This window comes from Melospiza melodia, chromosome 6, assembly GCF_035770615.1.
Source record: "Melospiza melodia melodia isolate bMelMel2 chromosome 6, bMelMel2.pri, whole genome shotgun sequence".
In the NCBI taxonomy this organism is placed as follows: domain Eukaryota; kingdom Metazoa; phylum Chordata; class Aves; order Passeriformes; family Passerellidae; genus Melospiza; species Melospiza melodia.
This window is the reverse complement of record NC_086199.1, coordinates 20,575,295-20,597,027: the sequence shown is the minus strand read 5'-3', so window position 1 is coordinate 20,597,027 and position 21,733 is coordinate 20,575,295. Positions and strand designations below refer to the sequence as shown.

The window sequence follows — 21,733 nt, the reverse complement described above, 5'->3', positions numbered from 1 at the left end:
AGAACAGCCACAAGCTATAATTTAAAGTAAGGCAAAAATGTACCACATCCTAATCTGAATGAAAACACTTTCCCTAACTTGCTACATTAGTGATTAGCATGACTCCAAGTATGCTACCTAAACATACCAGCCAGGCAGTTAAAAAGAGACTACCTAGCTATTTCAGTGACAGATATGTATGAGACTTGCTCATGTTCCAAGCACGAGTCAGATTCAAACTACAATCAAAACAGAAACCATTGGCCACAGGTGGCATAGCACAGAGCCAAAGAGCAAGTATCAACAATGCACTAAAATATCCAGGTGGCTTAGAGCACAGATCAAGTTTATGTTTGTCTAAAAATATCAGTGATAAAGAAATGCAAAAAACATTGTTCAATAAGACTTTTGACCATCAGTTTACCCCACCCTCTGTCCACCAGCTTCTTGCAGTTCACAGTATTTGCAGTGGGAGGCAAACAGAGTCTAAGTGTACAGTTGCACTAGGAGAAAGTTAAAAAATGCTTCCTGGCCTACCCAAGTTGCTAGCTTAAGACATAACTGCAGTCACTGCCTTACCACAGTCAGTGGATTCAAAAGGTTCTATAATGATGAATCTGTTTACCTAAAGCATGCCAAGCATGAACACACAGACACATTTCACCGAAGTCCAAGAAGCCAAGCAGAGAATTTTGTAAAGCCATCCAGGACACCCAATGCACAGAAAAGAATGCAAAGAAAACATTTTTAAGAATGATACTTGATCTTGTTTTAGAAAATAGATGTAAAAATGCAAACAAAAGTAAGAGGTGATGGTGTCTTCATATATAAAAAAAAAGAAATGCTGAAGGATCTCAAGATAGTTTTCATTTACACAACAAATTCAGTTGTTACAGCAATTCACACAGGTCAATACCCCTGGCAAGAAAAGAATATTGGTTGTTCTTTCTAATCAGAAAAATACTTATATCAGGAATATAGTAAAAATTACGATAATACGATTTGCATGAATTTGTTTGCTAATTGCTATTTTCTAATTTGCAGTAATTGCTGATTAAATGTACCAATACACACTAAGGTAAAAGAGACATAAAATGTGCAGAAAATAGGTTTCTTACGACTACACACAGCACAGACAGGTTAAAGATTTAAAACAAAAATGCAAATTTAAAACTTAAAGATAAAACATTTTATACATCAAGCTTTCTTAATGGCCAGTATACATGTAGATATCTTCCTGGTTCATAATCAGTCTATGCTTATAGTAATATGTAATACTACATTGCAAATCAGAAGTTTGCACATTATACAAAAAACTGAGAGAAAAGACAGACAAGAGAAAGGCTAAAATAAATGTATCATGTTGTGTTAGATCCTGCACATATATAATTTAATAATTGCAATTTAGGAAGGTGATTCTCTTAAGACGGTAAAACACTGACAAGCAGTGGTCAGTTACAGGCACTGCACTTCACTGAAAAACAATAGCATTTAATCCTCACAAATGTCACACAATTTCTTAATTAGAGCAACTGCTGATCACATGCAAAAGAAAAATTTTATTTCATTTGAAATCTGTAACAGGCAAACTAATGAAAAAATTATATCATTCAACAGCCACAAATGCTTTAAGTAGTATTTCTCTGTAAATCATTCAGGCTGTATTAATGACAGGATTTCAAAACTCAGTCCAAACATTACCCTCCTTCCCAGTTATGTTACTTGGGAAGTATCTTGGAGAAATAAATGAAAACCGAAGTAGACCTCAATAGAACATTATGTCTGTGCAATGATTACCACAAGACTGAGGCCACTGTCAGAGTTTAGAGTCCATCTAACTCACTATTTGAATTACAAAGGACAATAAACAGAGTAACAAAGTAACAAGCTCAAAATTATACAGAAACATGTTTCATCCAAATAACAATTGTAGCAAAATATTTATTTACTTTATTCTCACTAGGCTATGCAAAAGTACACAAGGCAGTTCAAATATGTTTTTTCTAAAATACAGCAACTTTAACTGTATTTTAAAAAGGTGCTCCTCAAGAAAAATAATTTACAAAAATAAAATAGAATTTACAGAAGAAACTATTAAAATCTTAATTCACAGCTGGACACCTCAAGGGAATAGAAGGTCTAGGATGTACTCAGTATTTCATATTCTTTTTGCATGAAATTCAAAAGATAAGCTACCAAGAATAAAAGGCACCCAACCTGGAGGCTCATGATCACACACACTATGATCATTCTCATGATCTATGAAAGATCATATGAAAATTCTTTGAACTACATTTGAACCCATTCACTTGAGTTCAAGTTTTCTTTCTAAGGAAACTATGGCAATGTATCTTTAGAGAACACAAGACATCCTCCGTTTAAAAGGATAAAATAAGAATGTTCCATTCTGCAGATAACACTATCCAATCACACCAATGCATTAAGCATCCCTTCCCCAGCCTGAAGACATAACTGAAGAATCTAGAAGTGGACATAGGCATATTAAAGAGTGATGAAAACTGAAAGTCAGTACACTAGTTCTTCTCACCCAACAGGGCATGAACTGGAAGGAAAATGAAACAAAAAGTCTTTCTGAAATACTGGCAGAAGGATCCCAAGCCTTTTGATAAATGTTACTTTTTATCTATATTTTTAAAAAAGCATATAATCTTCTAAAATATGACATCTTTGAACAGTCTCTAGCTTTACACGAAATACGTAGCATCATGAACAAGGTTCCTCAGTATCACCACACAGTATCAAGCCTTCCAAAAAGCTATGTTACAAATACTAAGAGTGAAAACCAAGGAATTACATATTTCTTTTCAATTTTAGTATCCTGCTGCACAGATAGAGATAACATTGCAAATCTTAAGTGGAGTGAAATAAGTCACTCTATGTGAAGAAACAGATTTTCCAAAAAGAAGTAAAATCAAAAAGAAGTATTTTTCATATGTTTTCTAAAATAAGAAGGAAAAAAGCTAATAGCTGTCCCAAACTTTAAATTCTATTCTAAACATTTCTATTTGTCTCCTAAACAGTAATTTTTATTTCATCAGGTATTGCTGAATAAAACTGAAAGCACTGAAAAGTTGTCTGGCCACTACACAGTGCTTTAGATTGCTTGTTGAAATAAATGTAAGTGTTCATTTGCATGAGCAAGCGAAGTTTACCTTTCAGAAAATAAAAGTTATACTTTTAATTGAAAAAACCCAGGTAATGACTTGCTTTTGTTTGCTTAGGTTTTCAGGAAGGGCATAGGGGGTAGGTTGTTAGAAGATTTGTGGCAGTTACCAAAAAGGTCCTAATATAGTCAAGACAATATAATGAAGGACAGAGACTGTGCTTGGTATTATCTGATCATCAAAACAATGTGAGCTGGACTGAGCTAAAACATGTGCCTAAGATATGAGCACTTCTGCCAATTTGACAGGTACAGGCTCACAAATGCAACACATTCATAACTAAATCCAAGCTACAAGGGAAGCTTTCATTTCATACCTCCTGTAATTGAAGAGACACATGGCCCAGCTGGTCCTGGCGCCTTTCTACGAGCTGTCTTTCAGCACGCATCTCTTCTTCTATCTCCTGAAGTCTCCTCTCTACTCGTTCTGATACCTTCACAAGGAAAAAAACACATGCTGTTGGAAATTAGTGTGCCTTTTAATACATGTGAAAATATCAATAGCAAAAATGTAAATAGATCATGGGACAAAATGAAAAGAGAACACCATTTGTATTTTATTAGAGCAGATTTAGAATTGTAGAGAAAATAACTAGTTATAGCAGTCAGTACTCCAGAAGTACTCAGGCAGGGAACCAAACTGCTATCTTGCTGGCAGGATTCTCCTGTATGTGTATGCATATTTTTCTCTACAGTGGTGGCTCTACTCAAGGGTTAAATATCTCATTATCAAGGTTAGAGCAGCCTAATGTGAAGTTGCAATACGAAAGTCTTAGCTACTCTGTCACAAGCCTGATTAACCTCTGGAAGGACATTTATTTCATATCTCCAGCCTGCAAAACAGACCAATGTTTGCCTCTTTAAGGACCCAAAATCTGTGAGTAAAAAGTTGTAAACAAGAACTAAATACATGAAAATGAGTGTAACAACACAAAATAATTACATCACTTAAGCTTTTTCCCCAGTATTTTGTGAATCCATGTAGAAACTAATACAAACAACAACAGGTGTTTATTAAAGCAACTTGGATTATGAACATAAAAGTTCAATCAGACTAGAATACCAGAATTACTTCACTTTGGCAATTCAAGCTGCTAGCAGACAGCACCCTCTTGAGGCAGCAAATTAAATTTGTTTCATTAGAGATTAGTAAGAAAAATATTTATGTATCATTTCCTCCCTACCTTAAAACTAATTTTTTTAAAACACTAGAAAACAATATATCCATTACCAAATTATAATTAGATAAAAAGAGAAAGAGATAAAAAGAGATAAAAAATAAAGCACCATTTGACTATTAGCTTTTGATGTACGAGGAGATGAGCAAGTTCTCATCTTTCCCTGTTAAGCACACTTCTATTAGGACTAGGCATATGCATGCATAGAAAGTGTTACCACAAGCAACACAATTCATGTAAGCAAGAGAAACACAATCAAGGCTACACTTATAATCTGGGCTTCACAAGGCTGGATGAACAAAACACTTTCTTTACAACAGAATACATCTCTCAGAAAACACTTCTTGTTTGTGCAGCCAGATGAACAGTCAGCTTGCAGTCTGGAATACTGTATTTTTTCCTAAAACCATCGGAAGATGCCTGGTACTGCATCAAACCACACACTTTCATGAAGCTATGAAAGCTCTGCAGTCATAATCCAGAAAAATTATTTACTAAAAACTAATGTATAAAAAAAAGAAAAAGACCACATGGCAATGTTTGTTTTGACAAGTACCACTTAGCATTACTTCTCAGAATTCATAAAATACTCCAGCTAACAGAAACAATGATACTAGGTAGTAGGAAGAGAAAATAACACTGTCATTAAACTTGCTACAGCTTTGCTGAAACCAAGCAATAAGCTGTCATCTTTCCCCCCATACATATCTAACATAAAGAAATGAAAGAGTAATGTTTTAACATTTTTTGAAAAAGTTTTGACTATGTGTTTCTGAAGACAGAAGCTTTCTCAGGTCTCTCATGCACCTTTTTCAATGAAGCACTTTCTTAATAGCTTTAGTGCTATTAAGCACTAATTTAGTGCACTAATTATATTGCACTATTAAGAAAGAAAACATACAATTTTGACTTGACAGAAGATTCAAAAGTAACATCACCCCTGAAGATGACATCCCAAAGGAGACTTCAGTAACTTTTTCACTGTCATGGGTCTAGCATGCACAGCAGATAACAGAACACAAGGCAGCACTAGACAGGCTTTAGATTCCTGCAAAGTTCAGATTTCATTACAAATTATCACTAACTCAGAACAAGTAAGAAAGTAACTTTATGAGGTGATTTGCCTTGCCTCTGACTTCCTTCAACTCACTTTCAGGATACAACTGTTGTATTATTTCTAACAAGGTACTACAAAAGATGGATTATATATCATAATATTTGTCATGGAAATTTCAGCTACAGACATAATCCTCTTTAAAAAAAAAATTAAATCCCCACAACCAACACAAACCATCAAACATTTTGATGCTACTTATAACTCCTATTTGTTTCCCATACTTTCTATATTGGTATGGTATTGGTAACACCTTTGCACTACAGCAAGGCTTTAATGTCCCATGAGAATTATGTTCCCTGTTTTTGTAGCCTCTCTGACTTTTCTAAGATTGTCACAGAGCCTGCAGCATATAACAGTAGGGATTAAAAAGAAATTAGAAACAGTTAATTTATTAAGAAGTACTTGCAAAGTAAACTTAAAAACATACTTGTCTTCCTTTGTTCCAAATGACCCTGACTGAGAACAACACCTCTACCATGAAACTGTATCTTGACCTCTGAATGTTATCAAAATTCTTAGTGCTTAGTGTAGAGCAGCGCTTCACCAAAGGACAGTACAAAGATTATAGAGGCCCTACACAATGACACGAAATACTAGCACTAAATTACTGCATTCAGAACATATTAGAATGTGATTTCAAGCATGCATTTTTAGCAACAGACTATCTGAATAATAATGATGATACTAGAGCTGTGTCTCCACTCCAGCTTTCAGGTAGCTTAATCTGCTTTCATATATTTTGCTGCTATCAAAAAGCTCCTCCCCTCCCCCACAATTAAACACAAAGAACAGCATGTCCTTTGTAAAACTAGGGTGACATTTAAGTCATGCAGCTAAATATAATCTCATGGAAGATGCTGGATGCTTACTGTACGAAAAGCACCATCCTACTTATTGAATTTCTGACCTGTTTTTCAGCTTTCCACTGTTATTTCTAGTGCAAAAGTCCTGCTAATAGAAATCTATTTCAACAGATTTTTGCTGCTGTTCTTGCTACGACCCATTTTATCATCAATGCATACTTGAAACAGGAGTATTAAAATCACAAAAGAGCAAACTATTTTCAGAGATAGAACTTTAAATATTGTTTTAAACTTTAAACTTCTCCCTCATGGCAAATGATAATATGTGTTCCTTTTACAAGTCACCAGTGCAGCACGAAAATTCCTTATTCCAGATCTTCTGAGGAATAGTTCATTATCTGACAACAATCCTGGCTCTCTGAGGTATCATAACCACAGTAACTCCATGTAAGACCAATTTCACTTGACACTGTTTTCTTCCAGAGACAGTCTACCATCATTTCATAACAGCACCACCTCAATCAAGCATCTACTTAATTTTAACTAAACTGTGCTCTGATGAAGTTGCTTTTTATGTATAAAGATCAGCATCTTGGGCTATTTGAGATGTGCATCTATCCAAGCAATTGCAACAAAATATCCAAGAGGGCTATCTTATATAACCATAAAGTAAGTAAATGTTCTTTCAATTGCTTATATGCCTGTCTAGCGATCATCCAAACCCTTTTCAAGAACAAAGGAATCTCACAAAATGTCTAGGTAAGAAAGAGATTCTGATATAGAGAGTTGCAGAACCAGAAAGGCTTTTTAGTAAAACTGCACATAAACTCTCAAGTACAAGGCCATGAAGAGTGGTTGACTTGAAACAGGCACCCAGCTATGCTTGAGTCACCACCTTCAATGTCATCTGTTTTTTATATTGGCATGGAAAAGCTCTCTTTTGAAGTAAAATAATGTGCTGTGATTGTGATGTATGACTCCTAAAGTACTCAAATGCAGCATCAAAAAGGCTCTAAGAATCATAAACCCTTATAAAATAAATCCTGAACTAGTGACTCAGAAGAACTGTAGTGACTTAACCTTTATCATCACACATCTACATTCAGGCAATTTTCAAACAGGACCAAATATACCAAACTGCAAGAATTTAGATATATGTCTCTAAAAAATAAAGGACTTAAGGACACTGAACCGAAAAGAATGTTTCTACCATGAGCTCATCCTGTGAAATTTATTGCCAAGAATCATACAGCAGAATATAAATACATGGATGGCAATGCCTGAGGTGATAAACACTCCCAAGCCTAAAGGCATTAAGGATAAAAGTTCCCAAACAACTTTGCACAAAGAAGTTTAGTATTTTGTCTTATCCAGCTCATTTTCACCAATGACGATCAATTCTGAATTAAGCAATCTCATTAGAAAAATTCCTAAATGAATACACATGCTAAAAGATGTCAAATATCTACAATAACAGACCCTAGTTTCTACATGCACTCTAATCTCATGCATGCTTTGCTATGCATACCATGAGAGTTATTTTTATTTTTAATATCCATACTAAATTCCCCTTTTTTGCATTTACCTCATCTCACTGATTCTGCCAGCCTCATCAGGTAATAGGAGATCAGAAGGCTTTGAACAAGGGCAAGAGATCCACATCTAGGATTGGAGAGCCCTGGCAAAGCAGCAGTGCACAATGTTGCTACCAGTATGCTTTTTAAGCGGTGGGGAATTGGCTGGACACGATAGTGCATTAAGTCAGAATTTTTTGGCCCAAAAAGTAACACTCTGAAAAGCCTCTGAAGAAACTGAACAACCTCCCAAATTAAAATTAGGGATGAAAAATCAGATTTAAAACCCAAACAAATAAACACCCTACAACAACAAACAAAAAACCCAAGACAAAACACATCAACCAAAACACATATACACAAAAAAACCCCAAGAAACCAGATCACCAAAAAAAGCAGCAGCTCCTCATATAATATATAATCTATTTTGAGAACCCCTTGCTATGAGACAAGACCATAAAGACATGCAAGTTATAATAAAGACTGGACAAGTTTCAAAAAAGAAATCCACAGAGGGATTATTTCTCAGTACAGAAAGCAGACAGATCACTTCCAGACCAAGAAGCTCCTAACTCAGAGGTGATTAGACTTTTATTGTACAAAATTATCATTAGATGACTGTCTTATATTGTACAGTAAACTTCCACTTTTTGGGCATTCATCATACATGGCTAGATCCTTCCTAATGACCTGTTTCTTGTGCAAACTGAATCACAGCTATTGTTCTGTCTTTTTGAAGTCTTTGAATTAGTGGCCTTTTTTATTTTTCCCCTTTTTCTTTTTCCCCCCCTCTCCTCTTTCCAGTCTTCTTTCCATCTGGCTTTATGATGTTCTTCATAAAATCAGCAATCAGCAATGAGCAGAATATTCCAGGTGAATTCTTACTAGTCTTACACATAAAAATCATCCCACTGCAGCTTACTGCAGCATTTGTGTCTTCACTAAAAGAATATCAGTAAATATTTCAGTTTTCATAGCTTTATTGCATTATAACGTTCCCTCCCAATTAAGAGACTTACTCTTCTGATATTGCCCTTACCATTAACAATCTACAGAAGACTTCCTTGTTATACCTCACCTCTCTCAGTTTTTGCTTCTCTCAGGTCAAAAGATGTAACTTTCAATTTCATATCTTGAAACCCTACTTGCTGTATTGCACTGAGTAGTGTAGGAGGTCAAAGAGCTAGTTATTTCTTTCATTAATGAACAGACAGTGCATGCCTCCATTCCAGAGGATTGAGGAACATTTGTTTCTCTCATGCAATGGCACTGAACAGTTGTAATGTAGCCAGCTGTAGCAGCTATTTTCTTGAGAACCACCTTGGTTAAAATTGAGTTTGCTAATTCCTGGTACATGGAAGAGAAAAAAGTAAGTATACTGAGAAGTCTGCTACAAGAAAAACACAGCATTTTCCAACTATCAAGAATTCTTTATCAGATAAACTTATTTTATCCTACCAGGCTACTAGGAGAAATCAAAATTAACATTCTAACAAAGACAATCCCATCATATTTTTCTACAAAGGCTGTCAAGGCAAGTCTTCTTTCCCTGATAGACCCTACCATATCAAGAACATAACTGGTACAGATAGTGTCTCTTGAATCAATCTCCAATTTAATCCAGTAGCATGAATTTACACAAGGATATTTATTAAGTCTGCTGGTACCAACAAGTGGTCCACGCCAATGATATTGTTATCAGTGACAAACACACCACTACAGCCCTTGGCAGAGCATTTAGTACCAATTCATGCAATTTTAGAGCAAGATGAATCACCTACAGGAAAATATGCACGTATAACACCTGCTCTGGAAAGTCAGCTTTGCTACTAGTATCACAGTAAATGGTTACATAAAGCATACACACAAGTCCTACGTGTCAAGAGCTACCTACAGGATTCTCACCTACTTATTACTGGTGTGATTCTCAACTTCTCTTGTTCCTACAGCAATATGATGTTTGACTTCGATCTCAATAGCAGATCTCTCTCAGATTTAAGTAACATAGAGTGCAGTTAGTCTGCTTCCAGCAGATACAGGAAACAAAAAAGAAAAGACTGTCACGGCTGTCCTCCCTCCTTTGCTACATTTCGTCAGGAAGCCTTTAGAGAAGAGTACAGCCCAAAGAGACTCCTTCCATTTTGCTACACAGATGATAAGGATTGAAAAGAACAGGGAAGGAGGGATGAAGGAAGAAGAAACAAATGTATTTATCATCTTAACACGGGAAAGCTTGTATCTTTCCAAAGGTACCTTGAACAATTATAGGCATTCAAACCAATGTTCAAAGTTAAAATGCACCTTTCTCCAAGGCTGTATATTTTGAAACAGCAAAACACACAATACACACACCTGCAAAACATTTGTACTTAAAACAAGCACCTGAAGTATAAAACTTGCCTTGCTGATTTCATCATCAAAGGGTAACATTTCAACAACCTATAGCAACCCAAATAAGATCATGTTCAGATATACATATCAGTATGTCATACCAATTACCAACAGATACTTTAAACTAGAAGCCCACATCTTGTTTAGAATACCAGATTAAAATAATCCTTTTCATGTGAGTCACACTCACCGTTTCTTGTCTTTGGGACTCAGTGAGTTTTTCAGACAATTCTTCTAGAGTCTTTCTTAATTCAGCATCAGTCCTTCATAGAAAAATATAAGTAAGACAACATTCTACAGTGTAGAAGCTAAGTAGCACCCATGATAGTTTTAAACAGCAACAACTCCCCCCAGAACTTTTTGCTTCCTCAATTTGTTCTATAGCCAATTCATAATAATTTATAGCATAATGAGAAACAAGCCCCAAGTGGAAAATTCATTATAAAAAGCATTCCCATTCCTCAAGTGAAGAAACAGAGCATATAAGTATCAGCCAGGTATCAGGTCAACAAGTAAAAAATTATGGACACATCTACACAGTCCTTTTGAACAGTCCTTTCCTACTAGGAATTAACAGTCTAACTTCTGTTATTGCTATTGAACAAAGCACCACATGTTGACAAAGTACATACATTACGGTCTGCAGGAGAGCTTGCCCTGAAGGGACTCAGTTACAAGAACAAACTAAGAGCACAGTTATAATAAAAGAAAATCCCTAGACCTTGTTATTTTGTGCATATATTTGAAAAAGCTGAGGAAAGCCCCATTTTTATACAATTTGGAATCAGTAGGTGTTATTAACATTTATAAATACTGCAGAAGATGACATAAAACAAGCAGTTCATAACCCTGCTTTCATCTACATGTTGCACAATCACTCATTCTCCACAAAATTATTTTCTGAACTAAAAGAGTTTTTAGAATTTTTTTCCACACTGTTCTCCACACGGAGTTTTATTCTGTTTGTACCGATTTCTTCTTGAAAGCTCGCGACTGATGTCATCTCCCAGGCGAACCTGTTCACTGCTGAGATCCCGAAGAGACTGGTGGAAAGAATGCAGCTGTAAATGAAATACACAAATTATGCCAAGGCTTAGGAACCCTTTTTTTCTGTGATATTTCAAAAATAGATATCTACACATTACACACTTTTTAAAATAAACCAGATAAAAATAACCTAGAAAGACTAAAACTCCATGTACTGTAGTTGAGCCTGGATGACTGGATGAGGCTTATGCACTTCTGTTTCAACTCACCCTTCACAATACTTGCTCAATGCAGTTTCCTAACTATGTTTTTTTAATGTGGTTCAGAGCTTACAAACTATACCAGCTCTTCAATTCAATGCAAAGCAAATTGAAATATCTGAACAAGTAATGTTCAGGAGAGACATATTTCATGTTGATACAAGTATTGGTAAAACAAAGTTCTGCCCAGCTATATATGCTACTATAAATAGATTACATAGGAACTTGAAATGAAACAAGCAGAACAGCATAATAATCTACCAAGAATATATATTTTACCTTGCCCAAGTCTTGACATACTTTTTTTTCAAACCTCAGGGAAAAAAAAAAAAACCAACAAAGAAACAAAAAACAAAACCACCCATCTACTTTCTGAAAAGTACTTTCTGACAAAGGAGGTTTTTTCTGAAAAACCTCCCATTCTCCCCATTCAGCAAGCTCCTCATTTATCATCAAAGTTTTAGGGAGCAAATAAAAAAATGAACAGGTCATTCATTCTTCATGGAACAGAAAGTGACAGTTAATCCATCCTAATGCAACCTATTGATGTCAACAATTCCATGGCCAGGATTATCTTTATGAAAAAACCTAATTTATAACATTCCTTTGTTCTGTGTCCTAGATTTAAACCTGGATCTTCCACAATCAAGCTGACTGCCCTCAACATTCAGACACAGGCACTACTACCTCCCCTGTGTGATTAACCATAAATTCCCACCTGACCTGAAGGACTTTGAAATAACACATTGTATTTTCAACATGTATGTGCTAAGAAAGAGAGGGACTTGAATGAGTTAAAAGACCATTTGGCTGAAAAATTACTTCAGTCAGAAAAATTCAGAATGGGAATAAAGAGAACAGTGGTTGCAGAAAAAAGAAAAAGCCACAACTTTACTTAAGCAGTACAGCTTTATCTCTGGTGTAATTTCTACGTATAATCATGATCAATGGCTACTTCTAGTTTACCATTCCTCAAAGCACTATATTCTTCTCACAAAATAGTTAATGACAAGAAAAAGGCCACATTCACCCACTGAAAAGCAAGAATAAGGAACAAACATAAACCAGCAGTTATCATCAAAACCAGAAAAAAATGCTATTTGCCTACATAGTTACTTAATATTAAGAACTCAGTATGCATTGCAGGAACTCCCTTGAATAAAATTTCCAAGATATTTATAGAATATCAAGAAATAATCTAAAATAGTCCTAGGGATTTTGGATGGTTGGGAGGAGATTCCCATATAATATTTCCTTCCAAGGATTATTTTCTACACTTACCTTGGGAGAAGAAGGAATAGGGGGAGAACTTGATTGAAAAGACAATGAAACAGGGTAAAATAAGTGTCCAAAATTTCTATCGTTTCCCAAAAAGTCAACTGAGAAAACTTGTTGTAGTTAAGTTTAAAATTATTTGGAAGCTGAGATTGATTTAATAAAGTCAACGTGAATACCTTACAATCAGCTTCTTTAACATTAGTCTACACAGATTCACTCAAGCAAGTCTATCCACCCTGTCTGAAAAAAGCAAAAACAGGTAGTGAAATCTCCTCTCTACCTGTAGGATAACAGAAACACTATAATCTTATCCATTAAGGTAATTAATTTATTTTTTCTGAAGTCTGCAAGCAGATACAGGTTAAGGAATATGAAAATTACCTGTGGCACATACATCTACTCCTCCCATCATCTCCCTGAAACACAGGCTCAAATTATCCCACTCACATGTCAGACCAAGAACTAAGATAAAGAACTACCTGGTTCAAAATCAAGTCAAGCTACACTGAACTAAAAGCAAAAGCACTGAGACCCTACACCATTAGCTAAAGCAGAATAACCCCCTTCACAGCCTCACTGAGCTTCAGCACAAAGGTGAGAGTTAACTGCCTGGAAGGGACCTCTGGAGGTCATCCCATCCAAGCCCCCTGCTGTGGATACTGACAACCTGGTCAGAGAGAGAAAGCAAGATAAACAATCCCAAGAATTGTTCTGGGGAGTTTTGAGAAGGCTGAGAGAAAGAATTAAAACAGCCTTGCAGCTGGTGTTTTGAACAGTTGTTTTCCCATAAGATGTTTACCAAAGGGTGTCTCCTTAATTAGCCAATCATGTGAGCTGTGTTGATTAAAGGACCAGTCAGGTCCATCTGTGTCTGAACAGGGTATAAGAAGGAATGGGTTCCTAATAAATTTATTAGCCTCCTGAAGAGATCTGGAGTGTGTCACTCATTCATCCATTCCTGATTCAATTGTGACACTCTGCCAAAGGAGGGTCACCTAGAAGAGGTGACACAGGAACTTGTCCAAGTGGGTTCTGAATGTCTCCAGAGGGAGACTCCAAAACCTCCCTGGGCAGCCTGTGCCACTGCTCTGCCATACTCACTGTAAAGCTCTTCCTCACACTGAGGTGGAATTCTTGTGTTTCAGTTCATGGCCATTGCTCCCTGTCCTGCTACTGGTCACCACTGAACAGTCTGGCACCCTCCTCTTGACACCCATGTTAGAGATATTGATATGCGTTACTGAGATCCCCTCTCAGTACTCTCCAGACTAAACAGGCTACTCAGAGATTATTTTTCTTTGTCATTAGACAGCCTAAAAAGTAGGAAGATTATTTTCATATTTTACTTTTGATACCACTACCATCTGCATCTTTTTCTCTATAATGATTTGCACGAAATTCCATGACAGATACAAGAGGTTACTGCCTAATGAAAAAAGCAGGTAACATTGAAAGCACAAATCATAACTGAAACATTCTTAGCTGCATCTTCAGAATCACCTCATTTAATGTAAAAGCAAAGAGTCTTTGAGACTCTTGGACTCTCAAAGAGCAAACATACTGCCTGTTTGGAACAGCAGCTCCCATTAGTGCTCTGTACCTGCTCCACATTGTCTGCCTCGCTGACAAACCGAATACTTGCAGATCGAGACCTTCGGTGCTTATTGCCCTGTGCGCCTCCGTAATCCCTGAGAGGAGAAGTGGGCAGGAAGTGGTGGTTGGCTGCAGGAGATATGATACAAAAAAAAAAAAAAAGGCAGGAAAACAAAATTTAGTATGGGAAATTCTGCATTTTGCTTCACAAAAAAGGCTTATTTCATCTTGACAATATCCTTCTAGGTCACATTACAGACAAAACAACTACTGAATTACCTGTATTACCTATCATGTATATGACTCTTAGCTCTTCCCAGGATTCTTCTTCACTTTAAACATTTCTTACCCATGACATACAAGTATTCCAGAAAGAGGAATTCTTTCTCCAAGGAGTAGTTTTGCCTCAAATTTTATTTGCCCAACCAACCACTTTTTCCTCCACATGAATCTATCAGATCTTCAAACTATTATATTTCACAGCTTTTACAGAGAAATTAAATTTTTAGAGCTTTCTGCTAAAATATATTTAATACTACCTCTAAAAGAAACACTCCTCCCAAACATACCTTTTCCCAAAATACTAATGAATTTTGTGAGATATACAAGGAAAAAAAACCCTACTCTTTTGTGTATCATAAATAATTTCTGTTTTTTCTTTTCCACTGTTTCCAAACATCCATAATCTCATGCATTTAAAATTTAAATTCCCTTTTTGCTGTGAAGCAAGCTTCAGAAGCTGCAATATCTTTTGGATTTAGTTTTAACCTGTATGCACCTACAACTCATGCAGTGGAAAATTAATTTCCTCAGCTGAAAGAATCAACATTTCATTTAGATCTCCTGGGATGCCGGCAGAAAATACTAACAGAAACACAAAGCTGGAAAAATTTACCACATAAACAACTGCATAACTTAATGCAGGTCTCCCAGATTTCTAAACTCGGTTTCTTTTAAGTCATCAACGATGACTTTCCATAAGACCATCTCTACACATTTTTCCTAATTTCCTTTTTGCATAGCACAGCCATATGACATAATTCAAGCATACTCAAGCCCTTCAAGTATTTTACCTGATGTTCCTTCTCCCTCCAGGTCACTGGGATATAAGCTTGAGAGAGATGCACTTCTCATTCCACAGTTTCGTGTTAGTCGCTGGCTCCTCAACTGACCTATAGATTGCTCCAGTGTTTCTTTCAACTGTAGAAAAGTTATAACTTATTGAAATATGAACACAGACTTGTTTTTTAAAAAGCATGGAAAATATTGTTTATTTAAAAGTCATTAAGAGTACAAAAGCTATTTTAAGCCAATTACAGCTATGAATTAATAACAGCTTTTCTTCAATATCTCATGTATCACATTCCAGTAAATATAGCAAAACATGCTTCCAACACTGGCAGCTTCAAATATCAAGTTTCTTAAAACAGTGGTGCACCACATGGTGCACCACCATGAAAACTCAAAAGTTTATATCCTACAACCAAAATAAGACTATTTGCCAGCAATGCTCATTAACAGTTCTACAAAATTCAGAAAATAACTTCCAAGAAATTATTTTTTACCAGAATTCCTCCTCCAGCCCTATCTGGAATCAATTTTACATGGCTATCAAATTTCCCTAAGCAGCTTTACAGAAACCTCTATTTTTAGAAGTTTTACTTCCAGGAAAAGGAAGCCATTCCCAATTTAAGACTACAGAACTAGCTATATTCAAAAATTAGTTCTTCATTTCTCAAACTTACATCTCGTTTTTTTAACAATTGCATTTGTTAACTTTGGTTCTTAGCCACCTGCCTTGTTACACCTTTATTTGACAATCCACAAAACATCAATTTCTAAAGGTTCTCCTTTTTCTAAGAGAAGCTTTTATACTGGCTTGTATGTATATTGGTTAAATTGATGTTTTACTCCTGCAGAATTATATGGTGTTGGATCTCTTTCTCTGAAGAAAAGCTTTCTTTTCTACACATTTGCTTCTTCACTCTACCTTCACATGTAAAATATTCTACATTTCAGATGTATCTGTTTTAAGGCAGCACCTGCTGCAGCTCGTAACCAAATTGTAATCCTCTCTTGCCCTAGCAGCATTAATTTGTTTTGTTTTCTCTAAGACACCTATTTTCAAGTTTGTACAAGTTTGAGTTTCTAAAATGAGAAGACTAATTTTAGAATTTTGCATCCTTTCTGCAATTTAGAGCAAGCTGGTCAACAGGTCCAGAAACTGTTGTAGAATGATAGGAAAAAAAGCTACACCAGTATGATCACAATCTCATTCCCTGCTGTCATTCAGCTTTTATCTTACCACTTCTTCCTGCAAAAGAAACATGCTCCCTAATGCTCTATTTCAGCTACACATCTTGTACTTTGCATAGCACCATAACATAATCTACTGGGTGCTTATAAACAGAGAAGTAACAAGCTTACAAAACCTGTCAGAGTTTCATTACATAACATATTACTACATTATGATTTAGTTTGCTCAAATAAATATTAGAAGTTTCTGTTTACACCTACTTAACTCCTTATATATTCTGTCCATTAATACCAAGTTTTCAGCTATGAATTCTACTAATGGAAAAGGCCAAAAAAGATAAACTGAAAGTTGCTCACAGTTGTTATTGCTTTGGTTTGTTCCTTGTTGTATTCTCTGTATTGTCCTAGCAAATGGTCAACGTGTCTTAGATTTCTGTTGGTATCCTTAAACAAAAAAGGTTTAGAAAAAAAGTCAAAACAGAAACTTCCTCTAATCAAACATTACTGTTGCCTTTATTCTTATTGATTACTAAGATTAAATTGAAACACAAATGCTTTCTAAAGGATCTAAGCATTCAAAATCCTATTCAAGTAAACCAGAATCTGAAGGGATACAGCATGGCTAAAGGGAGGAAAATTAAGAAGAAAAAAAAAAACCAACCAGATTCTGTAATTTCAGTACAACAGCAAGGCCTCAGCATCAAATAAAAAGTTTTTTTTAAGTTTCAGCCATTCTGTAGAAAAAACTTTTTAATCCAACAATCTTAACATTACCTGCTTGTAGAACAGAATAGTTATCTGAGAAATAACAAGTTTTTGAAGGTGAACACACTAGGTAAGGTCACTCCATGAGTATTTTCTGACCAGATAAACAGCTAGATCAGATGGAATATCTGCTGAAAAGCAGTCCACAAAAAGCAATTTGCTTAAAATCAGAATTTCAGAAGAGCAGCTAGAGGTTTGACAGAATCAGAATACCAAAGAATCCCTTTTAAAAAGTAGTCAGACTGTATTCTTATTATTATATTTTTTCTAGATTGATGTTTATTTTCCAGATAACAAGTTTTAAATTTTAAATTTACCATTCTATATTGATTTTTCTCTTCTCATATATTAAAAAAAATATTTCTACCCAAATAATAAGTAATAAAATATACACCCACCCACTCTAGGTAGTCAGAACTGTCAACTAGAGTAGAATGGGAATAAATTCTCCAGCACTAATGGTGTCAGGATAGCTGAATGTCTCCTTCCATTTGCAAAACAGATATTCCCTCTACACCCTCCACTTTTTCTTGCTCTCTTACAAGTTTAGAAATAATGCTTCTCACAGGGCTTTTTCACATCTAGAAAATATTTGAAATGTAAGCTGTCTCCTGAAGGAATTGACCACTTACATATCTGTCAGAAATTTGGAAATGTTACAGAGTACAAAGACAACCAAGACAAGGCTGAAACTTTCTGCTAGAAAATTTCATGCCTTTTGTGAGAATCTAACAAAGCTGATCTGCCCTTACTCAGTTTGCTCACTTTATAAATAATATTCCCCAACACATCATTGTTTCTAACAACACTCTATTACTGTGTGAAACAGCAACTGTATAGAAGTGCAACAAGCCACACACTTTCAACTCAAAAGCAGTATGAATTATTTCCCAAAAGATCTTTAGTTTGAGTTTGCAGAGAAAGCAATGTTTCCCATCTGTACAGTACATTCCACAACTTTAGAAATGAAAATTTGACTCTGTGTTACAGAAATGCAGGCTCTATAAATACTTTAAAGTTGTATTTTGTAAACTACCTGCAAAGTGCTTGCTAAAGTATGGATCTTCTCTGTAACTTCTTCAGCACCATAGTTCTGAGCTCTGCTGTGGGATGCTCTCAAAGGCCGCCTTCCAACCCGACCCGTAAATAAGTTGTCTGAATCACTGGATGAATCTGCCATCAGTGTCTTGAAGCCTAGGCAGGAAGAAAAATTAATGTGTGTTAATTCCTGTCTGTAACTGAAATCTTGCACAACATTCCCAAAGCAACTTCATAAACTCAGATGACATTTGCCTTTCTGCTTTGGGTCAGCAGGATGTACTTCTGAAGCAGATCTTCCAACTGCTCCTCAGTTATTGCCTTTGCTCCCACTCTGAAGCAGGGTCAAGATGCAGAAGGAAGAGCCTCTTAGGAGCGAATTAAATCAAAATATGCAACCTCACTGCTTCCAAATGTTCAGTATCCATGATCAAATCACAGCCCAAAGCAAATTCTCCCCTCCCAAACACAGTGATAAAACATCAATGTTTCATCAATCTTCCTGGTGTGCAGAACCACTCTCTCCTTTACCTCACACTACTCACTAAGCTGTCTCCAGAATGGGGATTGCTAAATCTCAAGGACAGCAAAATAGAGGGAAAATAGGTCAACAATCATCAGATGGGTGAAATTATTAAAAACTACAGACAGCTGTGCTTAGTATAGTAAAATCACATAGTAACTGATTAAAATAACAACCCTCAAAAGGTAGGTTAGATCGAAATTTTTTCTTAAGCTATTATACACTGCAGCAGTTTGCCTTAAGGTCATGGAATGACTTGGTGAAAGAAGAAATAGACTAGCAAACTCTTGAACCCCTGTAGCCAACAAAAAAGTCACAGTAAAGATGACATTCTTCTAGCCATGAGAGCTGAAATTTACAAAAGAAACCATGGATGGATTCAAATCTTGTATTATATTTTATATAGAGGCAACTTGATGTTTTTCCAAGTCTTTATATTTTATTTTCAAAAGGTTGCACGTTTGTGTCCCCCACAAAGGTGGATAAAAACCTTTCAAACATGAAAGAACAGCAGATCAACATGCTTAGTCTGTGCTCAAGTATATCAGTATTCCTTCTTTTACTGAACTGGTGAATTTAACTCATCTTTCCTCTTCTTACCTCACCTCACTAAAGCACATTTTTACCAACAGTATCAGAATTTGTTATTCCAGTGCCTCACTCTAGTCAGCTGCAATGAAGTCTTAATTAGACTGAACATGAATAAACACTAAACACTGGGAAATAGAAATTATGGGATATTTTCAAAGACAAAGAAAAATAAAATAAACACTGGTATATATAATAACATGGAATAATATTGGCTTTACTGCAATTTGGTAAAAAAAACAATCAGCAAAACCCAATAAAAAAGTAGACTGAACCATAAGAGCCCCAACTACTGAAAAGCAACAACTGAAGGAAAAAAGGGAAATAATTATTTACAGCATGAAAGATTAATGGGTTTATTTTCAGCTGTCCAAAAATAGGCCCATTAAGATACATACAGCCAAAGCATAGAAGAAAGGGCAGTAATCAAGGTAAAAATAAAACAAAGCACAGGATAAGGAGGACATTTTGTCTGAAGAAAACTTACTATTTATGGTTAAGCATTCCTCTTTGTTCTCATGAGCAACCTAAAAGGAACCACAAGTACTTTTAAGGTGAAGAAGCTGTTTCACATAAGGCAATATCCTCATTTTTAAAGGAACTGCGCAAGTTTCACTTTGGATTAAAGAAAATCACAAAGAAGTAGAAATTTGTAGAAATGTTCCATATGCACATCCGCCTATTAATTAAAACAAACAAACAAAAAAAGCTTATCACTTTTCCCAAAAAGCTACACTAATTTCAGCACATATGCCCTACTTGACAGTAAGAGTCATTTAGTTCTTACTGGTTTTTAGTTCTACCCAAGCAGATCATAACCTTTGCTGAACTGATGAAAAGCATCAATACTCAGTATTTTCCTTTTCTGTAGGAAGCAGAGCATTTCAGCTTCACTGAGGACTTTTCAAGAGATCTGCCAGGTAAGTAGAGCTGACAATCTCAACGTCAAGCTCTTCAGCTCAAGTAAACAAAAGATAAAAGTCAGTGTACACAACCTGATTATTCCTCAATTGTTTTACTTGTTCAGCTCCACACAGACTAATCTATCACTAGGTAACTAACTTAGTGTTAAAGGAATGGTTGAAGCCTTGTAGCTAAGACTGAGCACAACGAAAAAAAATTTATAATAATTTCAGAAAGGAACAACAGGACACCTGAAAGGCCCTTTCCTTCAGTGTTTGTATTTGAGTCTGGAAAAAGACAGGAAGATGATATTTCACCATCGTGCCTTCAGGGACCAGCACCCCATTTTACTATCAATTTGTCACACCGTGCTCCCAGCACTCTTCAGCACCACAACACAGAAAGGGTTCCTTCGCACTGTTCATTAGCAAGTAATGCCCTCGGGGAATCCTCCTCCTGCCGGGCACGCAGGGAACTTCACTAACACCCGACTCCAGCTCCGAGAGTCCCCCGGTTCTTTGGCGCAGACAGGAGCCCGGAACGGCGCCGGGCACGCCGCCGGCCGGGCCTCCGGAGCGCCCCGCGGCACCCCGCGCCTCCCGCCGCCGCTCCCAGCCGCGCCCGCCCGCCCGCGGCGCTCATGCCGGACAGCCGCCTCCCGCACACCGCCCTGGCCGCGGCCCTTCCGCACCCCCAGCCCGCACCGCACAGCGCTCCGAGGCGAGGCCGCCCCGTCCCCGCGCACCTCCCGCCCGCCTCACCTCGCCGCTATGGCAACTTGAACTAGCCGCCCTGCCGCCAGCTGCCGGGGCCGCGGGCCGGGCGCCGGGTCCCCCGCAGCGCTCCATGGGACACCGAGTCCACAAGCCGCGGGCCCGCCGTGGAAAACGCAGCATGCGGGACTTCAACTCCCGAGAGGCTTTGCGGCGGCAGAGCGGCGAGGGCCGGGCAGGTCCCGCCTTGCTGGGAGGCCGTTGGGCCTGCGGAGAGCGCTGGTGGGAGGTTCCGCAAGTGACCTGGTGTTTATCAACGTTGTTTTGTGAAACGCTGAGTTTTTACAAAATACACATTGGTGTTTACAAACAGGTCAGCTAGCTGTCGCACTGGTAAAGCCGGCGAGTCTGTTCCGCTTGCGAGCAGATGGCTGATAGGCTGGGTGGGGAAAGGCATTGAGCTACCGAGAGCGGCTGTTCTTACAAGGAGGCGTCTCCCTTCCTGGTTCGTGGCTTTTTCTTGTTTCCTTAAGCCACGCATTCCCCCGCTCCCAAATGTTGTATCCATTGTCCTTGTGTGCAGTAAAAACGACCAGGTATTAC

The 21,733-nt window shown here is 37.1% G+C and overlaps 1 protein-coding gene across 1 annotated transcript in view; it reads right to left on the bottom strand.

The window, feature by feature from the left end:
• CEP128 (centrosomal protein 128) overlaps window positions 1-20,121 on the bottom strand; it is a 103,665-nt gene extending 83,544 nt beyond the window's left edge. The window contains exons 1-8 of the mRNA XM_063160173.1: window positions 20,002-20,121; window positions 18,402-18,559; window positions 16,958-17,044; window positions 15,418-15,544; window positions 14,352-14,473; window positions 11,196-11,287; window positions 10,417-10,489; window positions 3,481-3,597 (exon numbers count right to left, since the gene is read on the bottom strand). Of these exons, the coding sequence (XP_063016243.1) occupies window positions 3,481-3,597; window positions 10,417-10,489; window positions 11,196-11,287; window positions 14,352-14,473; window positions 15,418-15,544; window positions 16,958-17,044; window positions 18,402-18,545 (762 nt within the window). The 5' untranslated portion in view covers window positions 18,546-18,559; window positions 20,002-20,121. The remainder of the gene's footprint in view (window positions 1-3,480; window positions 3,598-10,416; window positions 10,490-11,195; window positions 11,288-14,351; window positions 14,474-15,417; window positions 15,545-16,957; window positions 17,045-18,401; window positions 18,560-20,001) is intronic.
• Between the last annotated feature and the right edge of the window lie 1,612 nt (window positions 20,122-21,733).